At 39.4% G+C, this 19107-nt stretch overlaps 1 protein-coding gene across 1 annotated transcript in view; it reads left to right on the top strand.

Moving 5' to 3' along the window:
• DOCK1 (dedicator of cytokinesis 1) overlaps positions 1-19107 on the top strand; it is a 541297-nt gene that overhangs the window by 139286 nt on the left and 382904 nt on the right. The window contains 3 exon segments of the mRNA XM_030568323.1: positions 3574-3644; positions 5359-5465; positions 18585-18712. Coding sequence (XP_030424183.1) covers positions 3574-3644; positions 5359-5465; positions 18585-18712 — 306 coding nt within the window.

Raw genomic sequence — 19107 nt, forward strand, 5'->3', positions numbered from 1 at the left:
ATTTGTTATTTATCTACCTTAAAAGTCAGAAGGGAATAAATAAAAATAAAGGTAGGGGGAGGGAGGAAACCTTTTTGTCCTGTGATAAGAAAGGTCTTGGTTTGACACAAAGCAGAACTTGCCTGATCTGAACCTAACTTTTTCAGTGAGCTTCTGCATTTTTCTGATCAGTTTCACTTGACTTAACAGTTGTGTTTAATTCTTATTTGAACTGTGCAGTTTTTTTTGCTATGGTTAGATTTTGCAATGACAGTGGAACTAACCAGTGTCACTTGTACACAGTATTAAGCTATGACGTGTACATAAATATTACAAGACATTTATCTGATGTCATACTATATTTAATCTTTGTGTATGGCCAAGAGAAAAAGATGGAAGCTGCAATATCCTTAAATTAAGATTTATGTAGAGTTAGTGACTGTCAGTTTTGGTGCCATGAAAAAGATTTGAACCATAATATAATTCATTAACGTGAGGATTTATTAGCTAATGTGTTGTGAGGCAGAAAGGGAAGCTGACTACTTTCAATGATTCAGTGACTAAAGGGGTAAGGGAAGGAACGTCAACTTACCTCCTTCTTTGAGTAGTGTCCCTATGGGTGCTCCAGTCCAGGTGTTTGTGTGTCCCTGTGCTGTCCATTGGAGAATTTCAATAGCAGTCAGTCCCTCCTGTAGGGCTTCCCTCTGGCCATGAGGCCAGCTGGCATGCATGGGTATTCCCTTCTCAGTTCCTCCTCAACCGCCCTAGGCTAGAGATGAAGCTAGGAGCTGTCCATTCACAGATCATTAGCTCCTTTCTTTTTGCAAATTTTTGCTTCTCTTTAATTGTCTTTTCTTTGTATTTAGTTGTCCATGCCAAAAAAAGGGGGAAGGGGGAGAAATGAAAGGGAAAAAAGATAGAAAAGGTTTGCCTCCTGCCAACCTTGATGGGGAGTGATCTCTCTACCCAACTGTATGCCTGGCTCCCCAGGCTTCAAAAAGTGTCTTAGCTGGAAAGATTCCAATGGATGGACATTCGCAATGTATCTATTGCCTCGGGAAGAAGCACAATGCACAAAATTGTGGCTGGTGCCAGCAGCTAAAACCCAGGTCCAGGAAGGACAGAGAGTTAAAATTCTTGCCGTCCATTCCCCAGAGTCCCCCCAAGAACGATCACCGCAACCTTCTACATCAAAGGCAGGTGATCCTCAAAAGAGGAGCTACTCACTAAAGGCCTCTAAGAAAAGGTCTGTGAGTCCCCATAACGAGCCCAGATAGAGCAGGAAATGACTTTTGGCTCCATCAGTATCTTTGGTACCTATGGCGCCAAAGCTGCCTAGAGTCAGTACCAAGGGCACACATGGTACCAAGCCAACAGAGCCAGTTGGTCCCTCCAAAGACCTGATGGGCACAGGGAAGGAAGTTTCGAAACCAGGGGGTGCATGAGAAACAGATATTCTGCACCAGGGAAGGCTGCGTTGACTAGGTTGTTGGCACCAGCACCAACAGCCATCGGAACTGATACTTGTAGTGCCCGCTCTGACTGACTACAGGTGTGCATTGGACCTCTTGCCCTCTGATGCACCACACTCGCCCCTTCTCAGTACCGAGGCTCCGGCACTGAGCTTGCCAGGAGTAGTGGACACACTCCTCTTTGGACTCAGGTAGTGAACGAGAGGACTTGGGTTTCTACTGCATATCCTAGCCCTACACTGGTCCGTGGTTTGGGCAGCCACAGTTCCAGCCACCATCTCCCTACTCGCAATGGCCAAACTGAGACCTCTGGCAAATCCAGAGGCAACAAGCCTCACAGATCCCTAGCGTGGAGTACCAGGCATCCTCCTTTAGCAGCGGCTTCAAAGGTGGCAGACCCTTCTGAGCTATTGGGGGAAGGACTGGAAACTGAATCAGAAAAAGAGGATATTCCTTTAGCCCATTTTTCATCATCCTCACCTGACGATGCAGTGATGCCCCTCCGCCTTCCTTGGTGGATGTCTTTAAATCTTTCCAGCACCTAGCGCAAAGAGTGGCTGAAGTCCTCCATAAAGTAACTGAACCCCATCACAAACTGGTGGACATTCTCTACTCTTCCAGCTCTACCAGAGGCCCTCCTAGACCCTGCTAGGGTCATATGGCAGACACACAAACAGGTGGACAAAAAGTACTATTTGCTAGCAAGGGGCACAGAATTTTTGTTCTCCCACCCACCTCCTTCATGGAAATGTGAGTTTGTAATGAAGTAACACAGTCTCTGCAAAGACATTTCTGATCACACCCTGCATTTTACTGTTAGTTAGCAGAAGAGAGATACAGATCTAAAAAGAAATAAATATGTTCCTTATTATTTATCCATGTAAATAATCGATTAAAAAAAAAAGACTCCAGAGGCGATCCTGTCAATTACAGGCTGGTAACCCTAACTTCAGTACCAGGCAGACTAGTTGAAACTGTAGTAAAGAACAGAATTATCAGATGCACAGATGAATACTATATGTTGAGGAAGAATCACACAGCTTTTGTAACGGGAAATCATGCCTCATCAATCTATTAAAATTCTTTGAGGATGACTGCACCATACCTGAAATGGGGGGAGCAGGATGGGAGACATTCTCTGAGCTTGGGAGAGTAAGGGTAGCAGTGCTTTGTGGGTAGAGGAAAAGGAGGTCAAGCTGCTGCAAAAGGGGTGGCTGGGGTTCAGCATGGATGACGCTGACTCATACCCCTGGGAACGTAAGTGGGAAAGACTTTAAAAGGGGCAAGTTTACTCAGTAGCCCTTTCTCCAAACATCAGGGAAGGTAGCACCTTGCTTCAGGGGTTCAGGGCTCCTATGATTGGTACAGCAGGGAGCCAGCTCCCCTTTCTGATGGCCCACCTTAACTCTCCTATGAGATGGGCTGGTGGAAGCCCCTGGTAGTTATTTGAATGAATATGGAATTGTGAGTGCTGTACACTATTATCTGATGGGTAGTCACAGGTATCTAATAATAAAGCTGTGTCCTGATTAAATCCCTATGAAGTGTCTTCTGTCCTTCATTCGGTATAGTCTGATAACATCAACAAGCATGTGGACTAGAGTGATCCAGCTGATATAGTTTACTTGTCTCATGATGCCTCTGGATTTCTACAGGTTTGCGGGACTTCAATTAGTGTTCCTAATTTTTTTTCATTGTTGTTCCATTGGCAAATCTGTCACTCTATTCCTACTCTTGGGTGGAACCATTCCAACATATGATGATAAGAGGAATTTGCCTCTTCTGTTCAAGTAGTTTCTGTCTAAATTGGGGGAGGGATAGCTCAGTGGTTTGAGCATTAGCCTGCTAAACCTAGGGTTGTGAGTTCAGTCCTTGAGGGGGCCACTTAAGGAGCTGGGGCAGCAAAATCAGTACTTGGCCCTGCTAGAGAAGGCAGAGGGCTGGATTTAGTGACCCTTCAGGGTCTCTTCCAGCTCTGAGGTAAGTCCATCTTGTAATATTGTACAACTCCCTTATTTTTAATTTCTCTCCCTTTCAGTGAACTCTGCATCGTAACTTTAAATTGTGGCAACTGTCAGACTGGTGTTTCCACTAAGGTCATTGCTGTGTTTTTAATTTTTAGGGGGCGGCACTTAAATACTTGCCAACTATTGTCAATGATGTGAAATTGGTATTTGATCCAAAAGAACTTAGGTAAGTAATGTTAATAAAGTAATGTACTGTGTACTTCCTGTTATCTAGATCTACATTTTTGTGTTTGAACTTGTGTATTATCATTTAATGCACAACATTTTATATGAATTTTTATTGCTATCTTGGTAACTTGAATCCCTAGGACAAGAAATTATAATCACCTATGATATTGCACTTTGATCAAAATTCATTGCTCCAGCCATCTTCAGGAGTATATATACCTATTTTTATTTTAAAGTAAAATGTGTGGTAGGGAAGCTTATTATTTTTTCTTGACAAATTTGCAAGGCTGTCTAGTAAAGATCATCTAATGAGATGTCAAAAATTGTAAATCACGTGAGTGATATCAGACTTATAGTTCATGTGTTTCATGCATCACTCTGCACCTCAGTTGATTTGAATAATGATCGCTTTGTTATAGTTCAGTGCACACTAGTTGTGTGTGGAAATTTTACTAGAGCAAAACCAGTCATCTCTCCATGGACCCCTTTTACAAAAAAGGTAAAGGGGAAAATTTGTTTTAAAACAAATAACTAAGATTTTGTAATACCACTAATGTGTGTGTGGTTTTTTTTTAAACTATAGTAATCTATTTTAGATGTTTGGTTGCACAGACTCTACATTGTCTTCAATTGTACAGTCTGTGATTTTATTGAAGTAGTTAAGAGAACACTCCAAGTGTTAATAAAAATAAATGTGAAAATTCAGAGTTAATTTTTTAAAAAAATAAATGTTTGGAGCTGGAAAATGAGAAAGCTATAATTCAAATGCCAAATTTCAGTTTGGAAATACTCTGTACAAAAAATCATAATTATTGCTGAAATTTTTCATTGCACCCAGAAGCTAAAGTATAACTTTTCATTTACCTGTTCTGCATGCCTCTATATATCCTTTTCCACTAGGTCTCCTGGCGCCATGAGTATAGAGTTCCAAGACTCAGCCATTTCTGAAAGATGTATGGTTGCAAAAAGTATTGAAAAATCTGTCCATAAGTGAAATACTAGCCATTGGGCCATCTTACTAAAGGATGTTGTAAATTTTCCATCACTTTAAGTATTTTAATCAAGATTGGATGTCTTTCTAAAAGATATGCTTAGCTAAATCACAAGTTATAGGGATTGATGCAGGAACTACTGGGTCAAGTTCAATGACCTCTGTTATGCAGGTTGTCAGCCGGGTCCCTTCTGGTCCCAAAGCCTGTGAATTTTTTCCTGCGTCAGTCTCAGTTCTGCCCCTACCCTAATCGAAGCTGTTCACATAAAGGATGCTTACTATCATGCTTCTTCCCCTACCTGAGTAGCAGTCTTTTGCATTTTCAGTAAATCATATTTATGTTTTAATTGTCTTATGTGCATTTCCTCTGCACCTCAGTTCGATTTTGAAATACATAAGCCGGAATGAAAAAAGGAGAAGCTGTATGCTGCTGCAAGAGTAGAGCCTTGTTCATCTGTAGTGACATGAGGGAGAAAAATGAAGAGTAGAAATAAATATATTGGCCAAAATAATTTAAACTAATTGTGAACATTGAATTGCTTTTCTACAACTCCTCACTATGTAGAAAAGGGCTTGGTCCTGCTCTGCTCCCCCTTCCACCCGCCCCAAAAAATGTTTACTGAACTAACTGGTCAATTTCTTCTCTAGCTATAGACATTTGTTTTTATATACCTTTGAGATATTAGCATATTCCTTTTCTTAATTGTCCATTTTTGTATAGCAAGCTGTTTACAGATTTCATCCTAAATGTTCCAACGGGCCGGCTCACAATTCAGAAGCTGTACTGTTTGATCGAAATAGTTCACAGTGACCTCTTCACGCAGCATGGTAAGCAAAGCCCTGGAAATCATTACATTGTCACATTATTCATTGCCTCTAGATCCCTGTCAGTGTCAGTTTTGTCCTCACTGCAGAACGTAGTGGAGGTTGCAACCAATTAAAGTTGTTCCACTACAAGGACAAGTAGATTTAGACTATGTGAGAAAATGCTAATTAACAGTTAGTGTAGGTGGTAGATCATGGAGAAATGAAGGCAAAAACTTGTATTTGTAATTTAAAAGAGCATTAAACACAGTGTAATTGGCTTGGATTGTAATTTTTAAAATATGAAATTGTCACTTTTGCATTTCTGTAATGGAATTTTGTGTCAAGGAAATTGAGAGAGAGAACTCGACCTTTCTGTTTTATTTTTTAAATACTTCCCACAAATTAAATACATTGATGCTATACCATGCACCCACATTTTCATTCCAGTTGCAGTTCGTGGCCCAATGAAAGACCAGTTCAAATGGTTATTTTATGGATTATCTAGGTTTTCATTTGAGGTGCAGCATTACCTTTCTTTCTAGATGGCTATAGTGTAGACCAAAATGATGTTTCCTGGTGAGATAAGTTAACACAGTGAGCAACTAACTGTTGCCCTCTCCTCCCTTCCTAGTAATCTCTTCAGTTTTGTCAAAGTTATAAGGGCCTGAGGAGAGCGAGGCAAAGTCTTTCTCTTCATTTAGATGTTTTGTAGTGATCAAGTAGGGTGAATGAATTTAACCAGGATAGCTTAAAAGGAAGCTGCTAAACCATTTAGACCCCAAATTTAGATTTGATGGGTTCTTTTTTAAAAGCTTTTCAAATCTTAATAGTAATAAATGCTGTATTTATGAAACTATAATGAGCAGTGAAAACTAATTTTTGGATTTAAACGTCTTCCTGAAGTGTTTGCAAGCAGACTTCTTATACGTGTGTGTGTGTGTGTGTGTGTGTGTGTGTGTGTGTGTGTGTGTGTGTGTGTGGATCATAAAATAAAATGAGCTATAAAAGAGAGCAGTCTAATTTCGCTGCCCAATTTATATGAAACAATGCAGTTTGGATGAAGAAAAATAATTTTTTAATTTAAAAAATATGGTCAGTCTTGATTTATTTAAGGGAATTTTAGTAATACTGATAAGGATTTTAAAGAAAATTAAACCTGACAGTATGTATTTTAATGTATCTGTTTTGTGGGTAACAATGTTACAGATTTAACAAACATAATTCCTTCTTTGTCTGATATGATTATAAAAAGAAGCTACTTAGGTGAGAGAAGTAACAAGTTACAGAGACTTGAAACTTTCTAGAAGGCTGTGGTCCTTTTTTATCTAGTGTCGATTTTACTTGTAGGTAACGATGACACATTGAAAAAATAAATGAAATCTGAACTTAGTGATTGGAACGTAGAGTAGTAGGACTTTGATAAATAGGCTTCCTCAGCGTTGCAAGGCGTGCAAGGCAACACTCCCCCTGCCCCCCCAAAACCCCCACCCCAAACTCAATTTAAAAGTTTGTGTCCTATTGAAAAGAAAAATGCATTGATGTTTTTATTCAAGATTATACAGTACATTTCATGGGCTATATGACTTTCCATTCCTAACCTATATTTCTCAGGAATTTAGTGATTATATTGGAAAAATTTCTTTTGTTGCTAAAATATTGGGGAGGGGAGCTAGATAAAAATTTGTTGGGGAAATAGTTCTTAAAATTATTCATAAGAGGAGTATGAAACAGATTTTTCAGAGTGCATTAGTCCTTAACACTCAACATTTTGAAAGAGCTGTGCAATAGGTGCTGCTCCTTAAAATGCACAAGTACCCTCTACACCGGTAATGTTCTGTAGTTATCTGAATTATATGTACCCTCATAGCACCATACTGTGAAAATGTAGTCCTAAATGTGTGGAGTAATTGCTTTTCCTGTTTTGATTTTTTTAAAATAAATTGACTGGTTAAACCCAGTGTACACACAGGCACAGATATTCTGAATCAGTATATATGCTTTCACATGCAGAATGCCTGCCTGAGAGTAACGGCTCCCAATGGTTCACAGATCATTTAGTGTATTAGGAGGCAAATTTAGCAGATGGCTAATAAAATAAATTACATTCATCTTTCATAATAAGATGACTCTGGCACATAAATGCAGGAATGTATATAGTAGAGATAAGAAACGATCTAGAAACAGGAAGAAGAGTCAAAATGCAAGAACATGAATGTAAAATGTACTACTATGTATAAAGGAAATTAAGGGGTAAAAACTTACTCTAAGGTTACTTTGTGGGCTAAAATAAATTTGTAAAAGCAAGGAGGCATGATAGTATATGCATAAAACTTCTTACATCACATTGTATAATGAGAGTCAGAAACTCCACCAGCAGCATCCAGAACAGCCGTATCAGCAGAGCTGCATGGAATGAGGTCCGGTAGAACCATCCTCTGTTTACACACCTGGGACTATGACATTAAATGCTTAGTAACCTCAGTAGATAAGATTGGACAAGCTACAGTAAAAGCTATTCTGTCTGGCATATTGGGAGAATGAGGGGTGCCGGTAAGTGAAAAATACCAGTTAACTAAGAGGGAAGGAGTTTGGGTGCAGGAGGGGGCATGTGAGGGGGGGTGTGGGGTGCCAGATCCATGGAGCGTTCACCTCGGGCAGCTCCCCGCAAGTGGTGAGCTGTCCCGGCTGCTCTTAGGCGGAGGCACAGCAGACGACTCTGCGCACTGTCTCTGCCCACAGACGCTGCCCCCACAGCTCCCATTGACCACAGTTCTCAACCATTGGGAGCCGAAGAGCTAGCGCTCGAGGCAGGGGCAGTGTGCAGAACCGCCTGCTGCGCTTCCACCTAGGAGCAGACGGGACAGGTCACCGCTTACGGGGAGCCTCCCAAGGTGAGTACCGCCAAGAACCGGCACCCCGCATCCCTTCCTGTGCCCCAACCCACTGCCCTGAGCCCTCCCCTGCACCCAAATTCCCTCCCAGAGCCTGCGCTCCACACTCCCTCCAGTACCAACCGGACTATAACCTGGAATTTCAATGAAGATCAGAAATGCTGTTTTATAGAGCTTTCTGACTGGTGAAGTGCCGGAGAAAACAGTTTTTACTATACCACGAACAAGCCAGAAACTGCACCAGCAAAAGCCCTAGCTACTGCACTAGCAGAATAGTTCAGCAGGATCTTCATGTTCTCTAGGCCTCTAAGAAATAATTGTAACCTGACACTTTCCGGTTATGTTTCTGGTCATCTGTGATAACATCCTCAAGTTGGTGTCTAACAGGAAGAGGAGTAAAGCAGACTCTTTAGCCAATGGCAGATGAGGAGGAGTAGAAGCAGCTTTCAAGGCCCTTGAAGTTTCTGGTGGTCAGAAATGGTGTGGAGGTGTAAAGTATTCACAACGATTGACTGACTTTGACATTTCGGTGAAGAGTGAGGACAAGAAAGTATTTGGGTGGTGATGGAGGGCAGGATATGAAATGTGAGGGGATTGATTGAATGGTGAAGAAAGATGAGGGTGACAGACTGAGCAGATGGTAAGAGAGGATTTGGTGATGGGAGAGGGTATGCTTCTCTGGAAGGCCATTTTAATGGTTTGAGGTTTATGCATATGTCTAACACTACACGTACATGAAGTCTGGTTATAAAACGTGGGTAACTACTAAATAACAGCATGACTGTTAGGAAAAATGTGCTATCGAAGTACACGCCACTAGAGAACAGGACAGGTTTTATTTGTGGTATTTCCAGCTAACTTCATAAATCAGAATGCCTGGAATACATGGATTTCAGAAGACTTTGGGATATTTTCTCCACACATTTCCCCCTTCTCCCCAAGCAGCTGAAGTATCAATTATTGACAATGCTGGAGGAAACATACTGAACCATAACCAATGGTCTTTATTCTTTATGGCAATCTTGGGTTCCTTAATAAACATGAATGTGTTCTTTGGTAGTCCAAATTATCTGCATTATTACAGTGATACTGTATATTCAGGTAAGATACAGGATTTTACATTTGTATTGCCACCTCTGTTTCTTCAGAATAGGTGATTTAGGACATATGGGAGCAGTGAATTTATTTACTTATTTTATCCACTGTTGTGCCATATTCTCTGTATAAGGAATTTTGTTCCCTCTGAGAGTCCTAGATTACTCCTTTCCCTTTAAAGAACCTACATTACTTTTAGCAGGATTCCTGTTGCTTTGGAGGGAAACTCCTATTCAGTACTTTAATTTTGTTGCTTGTTCTGTTTCTGTAGTGATTCAAAATGGAGAACTTGTACCAAAAAGGACAGAGGTTGATTAGCGTTTAAAATTAGCCAATCAGTCAAAGGAACATCAAACAGGGAAATTTTGTTGGTGAGGAATTATCGGTTGACTTCCAAGACCCACACTTTTCAAGGCCTGTGACCATTTCCAAATTTTCTACATAAATTTCCAAGTATAACAGAGAACTCTGTACAGACGGATTCTGCTTTGGGTATTCATCACATTCCTAGCTTTAAGACAATATTCACTACTGTTTGAAGAAAAAATTGTTTTCTTTTACTGCTGGAAATTATTCCCCTACTAATAGAACCAAACCAATTTATATAAATTCGTTAGGGTCATAGTCATTGAGTTCCATCCAAAGGCTACTTTGTACATCTACTTTAGTCTGTTAGATGTCCCCCTAGTTTTATATCCTCACTTATATCCTCATTTTTCTGAAGCTTGATAGATAAATTAGATTTCCCTTGGGGGGGGAGGTGTGACGGTGCTGCCCGTTGGAGCCAGCTGAGGTCACTCAATCAGGGTTAACTGCAAACAAAACGGGGCAGACAAACCCCAAACGCTGGTGGTTATTCCAATACTAGGATTTACTAAGCCAGCACAAAACAGCTTCTATAGTACCTCACTGGTTACTTGGAAGTCCAAACCATGCAGTTCCCTTAAAGTGCCCAGCCTCAGGCCTCCGTCCAGACACACCTGTCAGATATGATGATGATTCCTGAAAATCTTACTTCATCATATAAAAGAAAAGGTTCTTCCAATCCCAAAGGATCAGCCACATACCCAGGTCCAATTATAACTTAGATCTTACCCAAAATACATGCTATAGCCAATTTTTATTAACTAAGCTAAAATTTATTAGAAAAGAAAAGAGAGAGTGTTGGTTGAAAGATGAATACACATACAGACTTGAATTCAGTTCTTGAGGTTCAGATACATAGTAGAGGTGAGCTTATAGTAGCCAAAAGTCCTTTTAGAAATAGTCCATAGGTTATAGTCCAATGTCCATATTCAGGGTGGCTCCAGTCAATGACTGGGGATCTCAATCCTTGTGGCTTAAGGTTTCCCCCTCTTGAAACCCAAAGCGGATCTGAGATGAAGAAGGATCGTGTCCCAGGCTTTTTATACATTTCCAGCAGCCTTTCGGCCTGAGAAAACAATAGGCTTAACTCCTTCTCCCAACATCCTGGCAATTAGCACAGAGTAATTTATCCATTAAACAGTTCAGATACAGGTTACCACAACCTTCAAAAAGACACATAGACAATAATACTATTTCACTTGAGTATCATCATAAATGCTAATATTCCTTTTTTGATCTTTGAATTAAAACTATAGCAATAGACAAGACCTGAGCAAACACCTCCCCTTCTACCTCCAACAATGCAGACTTGCATTTCAAAGCTCTGTTCATTTATATATCTTGCTAACCGGTTCTTAAGGTTCACTCATGGTCTGGTTAGTCGGTGAGGTGAGTTAATTAACTCTTTCTGACCCTGTCACCTTGTAATGAGATATTATATTATACTCATAACGTCACGGGGGAAACAAACAAATAATTATTTTGGTCTTTCTTTGGCATGGACAACGCTCTTGGGAAATGATACCCAAACTTCTTTCTCCTCTCACAAAAGAACCATATTTAAATTGTTTCTACATTCATTTGTCCTTGATCTGATTTGATAGAACAGTTACTGTAAGGGCATTAAAAAGATCATTTGGTCACAGTTACGTTGTTAGAGAAATTCCGTAGAGTCTTTGGCCTCGTCCAGACTAGGGGAGGAAAATCGATCTTAGATACGCAACTTCAGCTACGTGAATAACGTAGCTGAAGTCGAATATCTAAGATCGAATTACTCACCCGTCCAGATGGCGCGGGATCGATGTCCGCGGCTCTCCGTGTCGATTCTGGAACTCCGTTCGGGTTGATGGAGTTCCAGAATCGATGTAAGCGCGCTCGGGGATCGATATATCGCGTCTAGACTAGACGCGATATATCGATCCCCGAGCAATCGATTTTAACCCGCCAATACGGCGGGGTAGTCTGGACGTGGGCTTTGACAAAACATTATTGCCTTGGAATTGTATCATATAGATGATCCAAGTGTGTTCTGTTTGATTTGCAAGAGTTATTTAAAATCTAGAGGCTGATGCTTTTTCACTCCTTCTTATGATTTTCTGGAGGATTTCTGTTTTTGGTTTACGCAGTTTGTAGCTATATTAATATTAGAAGCAGCATGGTCAATAGGAATAAAGTGTGGGAATGAGAATATGTGGAGTCAGTATCTTGAACAAGATACTTAACATTTCTGTGAATTTGTAGAGATTTTCAAAAGAAAGTTAAGTGGGTTAGGTGCCCAAATCCCTTTGGAATTCAAGGGAATTAGGTGCCCAGCTCATTTAATAATCCCAGCTTTCATTTCTAAAAATTGGGATGCTGCTTTCTTTCTTTGGAAAGCATTTTGAAGTCTAATTCTGCACAGTACTGAGTGTGTTGATATTTAGAAGTTAAAATCCTAATTCAGCCAGATACTTGGGTACATCTCTAACTTTAAGAATGCAAGAGACAAGATGGGTGAGAAAATATCTTTTTTTTGGACTGACTTCTGCTGGTGGAAGGGGCAAGCTTTCAAGCTTCAAAGAGCTCTTCCTCAGATCTGGGGAAGGTAACCAAAGTGTCCAAGCTAAATGCAAGGTGGTATTGATGGTTAAGCTTAAGGGGTTTATACATGTTGTAGGAGACCAAGGGTGCAATTAACATCTCTGCAGTCGTAGGATAAAGGAGGATTAGTTAGCAGCAGTGTTTGTTACAAATTGTTGTAATAAGCCATAAAAGCAGTATCTCTGTGAAGTCCATGGTTTTTTTTAGTGTCCAGGAGAGTTACGAATTTAAGCTCCTAGGCTTGTCTTTGAAAATGTTTTGTAGGTTTCCTTTGAGGATGAGGAATGAAAGACCAGATATGGAATGATCACTTTGTGAAAAGTGTTCACCCACAGGTGATAGGATGTTTTTGTCTTTTATAATTTTTCTCTGAGAGTTCATTCAAGAGCATAGTGCCTGTCTTGTTTCACCCACATAGTTGTTGAGGCATTTGATGCACTGGATGAAGTACACAACATGTTGTGATAGCATGTGTAGGACCATGGATCTTGAAAAGGTATGTTCTGGGGGGCAATTATCTTCATAGCAGTGGTGATAAGCCTGTAGAATTTGCATCTGTTCTGGCAGGGTCTGGTTACATAGGGAGTGGGCATGTGTATAAATATGTATTTGAATACACTGGTTTTGCAATAACTTTGCATCTGTTCTGGCAGGGTCTGGTTACATAGGGAGTGGGCATGTGTATAAATATGTATTTGAATACACTGGTTTTGCAATAACCTAATGGATGCTTTAAACTATAACTGTATTTAATTGTTGTTATGGATGTTGTTAATGACCTAAAATATACAACTCAGACTCCAAGATTTGGTTTTATACTAATGGTTTATCTGCTTAGTCATGGTATAACTATTTTTTAGTAGCTTGAACTCTTTTGTAAAACAAAGCCAAGTGTCAACTGAATTATGTGAGTTCTGGGTTTTTAGCTGAAAAATCAGGTGATTTCTCTATTAGAAAATTGCTTGTCCATAAAAGTTTAATAGAAAGCATACACCATTTATATGTACTCTTACTGTTTAATTCTCATAAAAATGTTAATCTTTATCTCAGTGCTATATAATGGGAGCAGAGTTATTTAATGTCACTTTATGGATCATTTTGTTTAATGTGACCAAACAAAAAATTAAAAAACATACTACTAAGTGTTCATAAAAATAAATGTTTTAAACTGACGAATTTCTTAATGTTCATGCAGTTTGCTGTAACAAAGTTCCCATATCAGTATTTTGGTGAAATATTTTTGCCTGGATATTCATAAGCCGTTAATGCTTGTTGAGTGTCCTCTTATAAAGATTAATACTTTATTCTTAATGCACGTTACCCTGACATTAATCATTGTGGGATAGACCAGTGCAGCAAGGGAAAAACAGATGTTGAATTATTGTTGTCTGTAATCATTGTGTATCATACTTATGAGCTACCTTCAGAGCTGGCTTTTGACCAGGAGAGTAGTGATGTAGACTATAGATTTATTAAGGTTGCACATTAATCAGTGCTCGGAGGTACATGTGACAGGCAATTTGATAGAGATTAACCTTTGCTATTCTGTACTTTCTGATAATTTAAATATAGATGATGAAATATTGAGAATAATATTCAGGTTTATAGGAAGGATGCATTCAAGGCATCACCTGCTTTGTACATCATATTATTGTAGTGCTGGTTGTAAAATAATTTGCCTGAAATTATCTTTGGATTGCTACCTCTGGGTCATACTGCCTGTAATTAGGGCTGGGTAGAAAATATCAATTTGGTTTTGTGAGAAAAATTTGAGGTTTTGAAAATTGTTTTCATTCTAATACAGAATGAAGCAGAGACCTTTCAAAATGTTTAGATACATCCTGGAACTGAGAAATCTTCCTGAAAAATTAGCATTTTTTTTGACAGGAAAAAAACTTTGTGAATATTTTTTCAACCTGCTCTAGCTGTGATGCATGCTATCAGCAGAGGTGAATTTGTAGTTCAAAGGTAAAGACTTTTGCCTCCCAGCACAAATATTAGGTCTGCTCGAGTGCTAGAAGTGGTTGAGTGCTTATTGACACAAAAATCACTCTCCCCCTCTAAACGCTACTACTGTGAGATGCTTTATATGTATAGATATAAATATATATATATATATATAAATATATATATATATATATATATATATATATATATATATATATATATATATTTCCCAATATATCGTAATCACAACTTCCATTTTCTTAGTTCCTGATATTTATTACTTTCAGACTGCTGAAGAATAAGCTTTAGACTGTAGAATTTTTTCTGTGCAGTGTTCCCCCCCATAATAGAGGGTACCAGAAGGTCCCAGAAAGATCTCATGGTGATTACTGTGACTGTAATGTACTTTTATTTGCCTGTGAAAGCTATCATGTCCAGATAGGAAATCTCCAAGTAGAATAACTATAATTAACTAATATTACTGTCCCAAACAAGTACGAGTATGGGAGTGATTACCTTTTTTTTCAGTGAAGCCTTTGAAATAAAGCTAAGGCCAAATCCAAATCCAAATCCAAATCCAGAGTTATCTTCTGTGCAAACCTTTTTTGTGTGTGTGTGACTGATATTGATTGATGGTGCACCTGAGACATCCACGACTCCTTGTTTTATCTTTATGTTATATAACCTGCAAGATTTACAAACTACACAGTTCATTTACTCACAGTTTGGTTCTTGGGAAAGCAGAGATCCACTGAAATTATGACTGAGAAATTTTGTCAAGTCCTCTTTGCTACTTGAAAGAAGCCAGCCCTCAGTATAGAGGTTTATAATTTCAAATGGAAGTAACATGACAAATCAATTTCCTTGTCTCTTAAAATCAGCTTGCTTACCTTCTCTATTGATCAGTCTCAGCTCCAGGCAACTCACTCAAAGCTGATATAACTGCAATTTTAGATTTCCACATGCTTTGCAGTTACTACATTGATCTGTGACCATTCTCTAGTAGTAAGATTTAAAAGGGACATGAAATGTGCAATCCCTAATTAAGGGCTTTTGTAATGGTACTGATTGATGCACCCAGACGCTTCACAAAGAGAAGTTAGCAGCAGTGGTGCTACTTTATTGAGGACCCTAAGCAAGAATGTTCCCCTCCCCCAAACACTAATAATTAATAGGGGCCCACCGTGAGCTGCTTGGGGGCCTTAAAGCAATTGCTTAGTCTGCTTATGCCTAGTGCCGGCTCTGGGAATTAGTACAGTTACTTCTCCATAGTGCCTGCCAACCATGTGTCAGAATCCCGCTTTTACTTATGTAATTAAAAGCAGTATTCCACAAACTGGTTATTTAAAAAAAACAAACAAAAAATTTGTCTATTTTGAGTCTGAGGTAAATGAAGTCCCTCACAATTTAATCTTATTGAATTACTTATGAATACATTACAGCAGCTAGTGTTCAAGAAGCCATTTGTTTTGTTCCTTATTAGGAGTTAAACATATTAAAGCATACTTAGTCAGACCTATGAGAGTATGTATAACCTCCTCCATAATGGATTTGAAAGGCTGCACCGTGTGATAGATTTTCCAATAATCTGCAATGTATTACCTCAGAACAGCTTCACAGGAAAATAAAAGTTTGGATTAATATTTATAAGAGTATTTCTTAGCAGCATTTCTAATACTTGCCTTATTTAGCTGATGGCAGGATATTTTTCTGTGTCTCATATCCCCATTTTTTCATTGCCATAATCTTTAGTGAATGTGGTTTAGGATCATGTATCTTGAAAACTCACAGCAGACTATTAGGTTAAATACTTATAATTCATTACCTGCAGTGTAGGAGTCTTGTCCGACTTCATATTACATAAATTGCTTTCAGATACAATAAAAGATTCTGTCAGTGTGCCATATTATTAATGTTTCTTATGCATGTATACATTTTCTTGTCTGGTAGGTAACACCAAATCTTATTAATTTATTATAGACCCTTAACGTTTTGTTTGTACTTTTCAAAACTGAAATGCAGTTTGGGCCACTATTACGCTTTGTTAACTTTATAGGCTATGCCTACACTTAAAAGGCTACCGTAGCACAGCTGCAACTGTGCCACTGTAGAGCTTAAGTGCAGAGACTCACTACAGCAATGGGAGGGGTTCTCCCTTCACTGCCCTGAAAGGCAGTAGCTAAGTCAACAGAATGATTCTTTCGTTGACCTGGTGCTGTCAATACCGGGGTTAGGTTGGCATAGCTACATCTCTTAAGGTGTGTGGATTTTTCACACTCTTGAGAGATGTAGCTATGCTGATGAACGTTTCAAGTGTAGACCATCCCCTGAGCTTTCTAGTCTCTAAAAATGTGAATCTATCGATAATACTTACCTGTAAGGTACATAGAACCCTATAATGACAATATTTATCTGTGGATATACAATGTAGGCCAAATAGTTGTGCCCTGAGGCAAACATTTCAACTCCCAAGCTGTGATTCTGCTCCCTTGAAGCCTTATGCCAGAGGCTAAATGACCAAGGATCAGATAAACAGAAATACTACGTTCAAGGGATTCTGCTATTAGCTCTGTAAAGATGAATATTGTTCCTGTGTTAGAAACAAAGAAGTCTGAAGCTAATTGAAAGTACTTGCTAATAATTAATGCATTATTTGTGAGACTATAAAATATTAGCCATGCCATTAATTAAAACAGTATTAAAACATAACCATATTACTTTCCCTTTTTCATGTGAATGTGATATTTTCTGAAAAATATGCTGCCTATCTTTTTTTTCAATAACCTAGTCCCTTGTGTAACATAGAGGTACTGTGCTCAACCATTAAAGTGGAACTTATGCTTCTGCACGTGTGTAGTCTCTTGGGGTGATCAAGGTGTAACACAAATGAGCTTTGAGAGATCTCTCCACTGTTTGGCCAGAAAGGCGGTGGATGTAATATTAATTAAATTTTGGGTGTGTGCGGTGGGAGAGGGCTTTGGAAAAAGATGGTTGGAAAGTGTGTCCGTGGCTAAAGGAGAGTAAAATGGATTTTCAGCCCCGATAAGATTAATATGCAGGAAGTGTTGTTGGGGAAAAAAATCCCATGAATTTCAGTACCAGGCTGCTTGCATGCATCATCACATAGTTGAGTGATGTTGTGATATATAAGGACTTGATGTTGCCTCGTGCGGTGATATCATTCTCTGTGGCTAATGTCATTACTTGTCCTGGAAGGAAATTCAGAAAAAGTGACAACTGGTTAGTGTGAAGCAGCATTCTCCTCAAGGAATGTAGTGTCTTCCTTATCTGTTCCTCCTCCCGCCCCCCACCCCCCCGAATACCTCGAGGGCCCATGTTGCTCCTTCAGCTCTGACAAGAAACATCTAGCTTTGCTCCTTTCTGAAGAAGAAGGAACTGTTTCTTTCCACCACCATCCCTGCTTCTCAGTTGGGGTGGGGACACCCACAAAAATCACTGCATTGCCCCAACTCATAATTAAGGGTTCTGTGGCAAGTCAGGACAGTTCCTTACTTCTTGACTACATCCTTCTTCCCCTTAAGGCAAAAACATAATGAAAAAACTTTCCACTCTTTTTGCAGCCTAATTTGCAGGGCATATGTTTACTGGATTGTGTCAATGCTAACTTGATAGTGCTTTCTTCTGCCTCAGTATTATAGGAAAGTTGAACAATCCTATCCATTCAAACTGTAAAGGTGCCGTACAGTTACACATGCAAAACTGCATACCTTTTTCCTTGGTTATGCAGTGTCCTGTGCTCAGTTGTGGGTGTGTCATTTGCATGATCACAATGCTTAAATACATGTAGTTATCATAAGTAGGAGTAGTCATGTGTTTAAAGTTATTCATATGCTTAAGTACCTTGCTGAATTGGAGCCTGGGGACAAAGCATGTACCAGTCTTTTATACTGCAGGTTGTCTAGGGAATGTCTACACTGCAATAAAAGACATGTGGCAGCGAATCTCAAAGCCTGAGTCAACTGACTCAGTTGACCTGGGCTCTGAGACTCACTGCTGCAAGGATTTTTTTGCTGTGTAGTTGTACTTTGCTATAAAGATGTCACTTTGCATTTGCTTATGACTGTCTGGTTTTTTGGTTTTTAAACTTTGCCCAAAATTTGCTCTGGCTTTCTGTCTTCCAGGAAGTTAACTTTTTTCCTGAAAGTGTTGTTTAAAATATTTGATCTGTTTGCAACATGATATGTGTGTATACTATGAAATTATGTCAGACATATTTGTAACATTGTATCTTTATGTGCAGACTGCAGGGAGATCTTGCTGCCAATGATGACAGATCAGTTGAAGTATCATTTGGAAAGGCAGGAAGACTTGGAGGCTTGCTGCCAACTGCTTAGTAACATCCTCGAAGTCCTTTACAGGAAAGATGTGGTTAGTAACTGATGTTCATACCAATTAGCTCTTAAGAATACCGCGTCTTGTGACTGACAGGAATGATCATGAAGTGAAGCTGGCAATGACTTAGTTTTTGTCATTTATTTTTGTTCTGAGTGGTTGCCTTCTTTTTCTTTCTTCACCTCCTCTATTGTGGTGGCCGGTGGTGAGGTGGTGTTGTCTGATATTTACTCTTTCACCATTCTGCTCTATGGCCTCAATGTTTCTCACTTATGACAACTTTTATTCTGGCCAAGAGGAAATGGAATATGGCTCCCGCTCCAGCTATTGGTCAGATACTCACAGGAGTTGAGCATCCTTCCTCCACAGCACTTGCACCTTCTGCCACATTGGGGAGCGTTTGATGAGTTTGGAACATGAACTCTTCAACC

The sequence above is a fragment of the Gopherus evgoodei genome, chromosome 7, assembly GCF_007399415.2.
Source record: "Gopherus evgoodei ecotype Sinaloan lineage chromosome 7, rGopEvg1_v1.p, whole genome shotgun sequence".
In the NCBI taxonomy this organism is placed as follows: domain Eukaryota; kingdom Metazoa; phylum Chordata; order Testudines; family Testudinidae; genus Gopherus; species Gopherus evgoodei.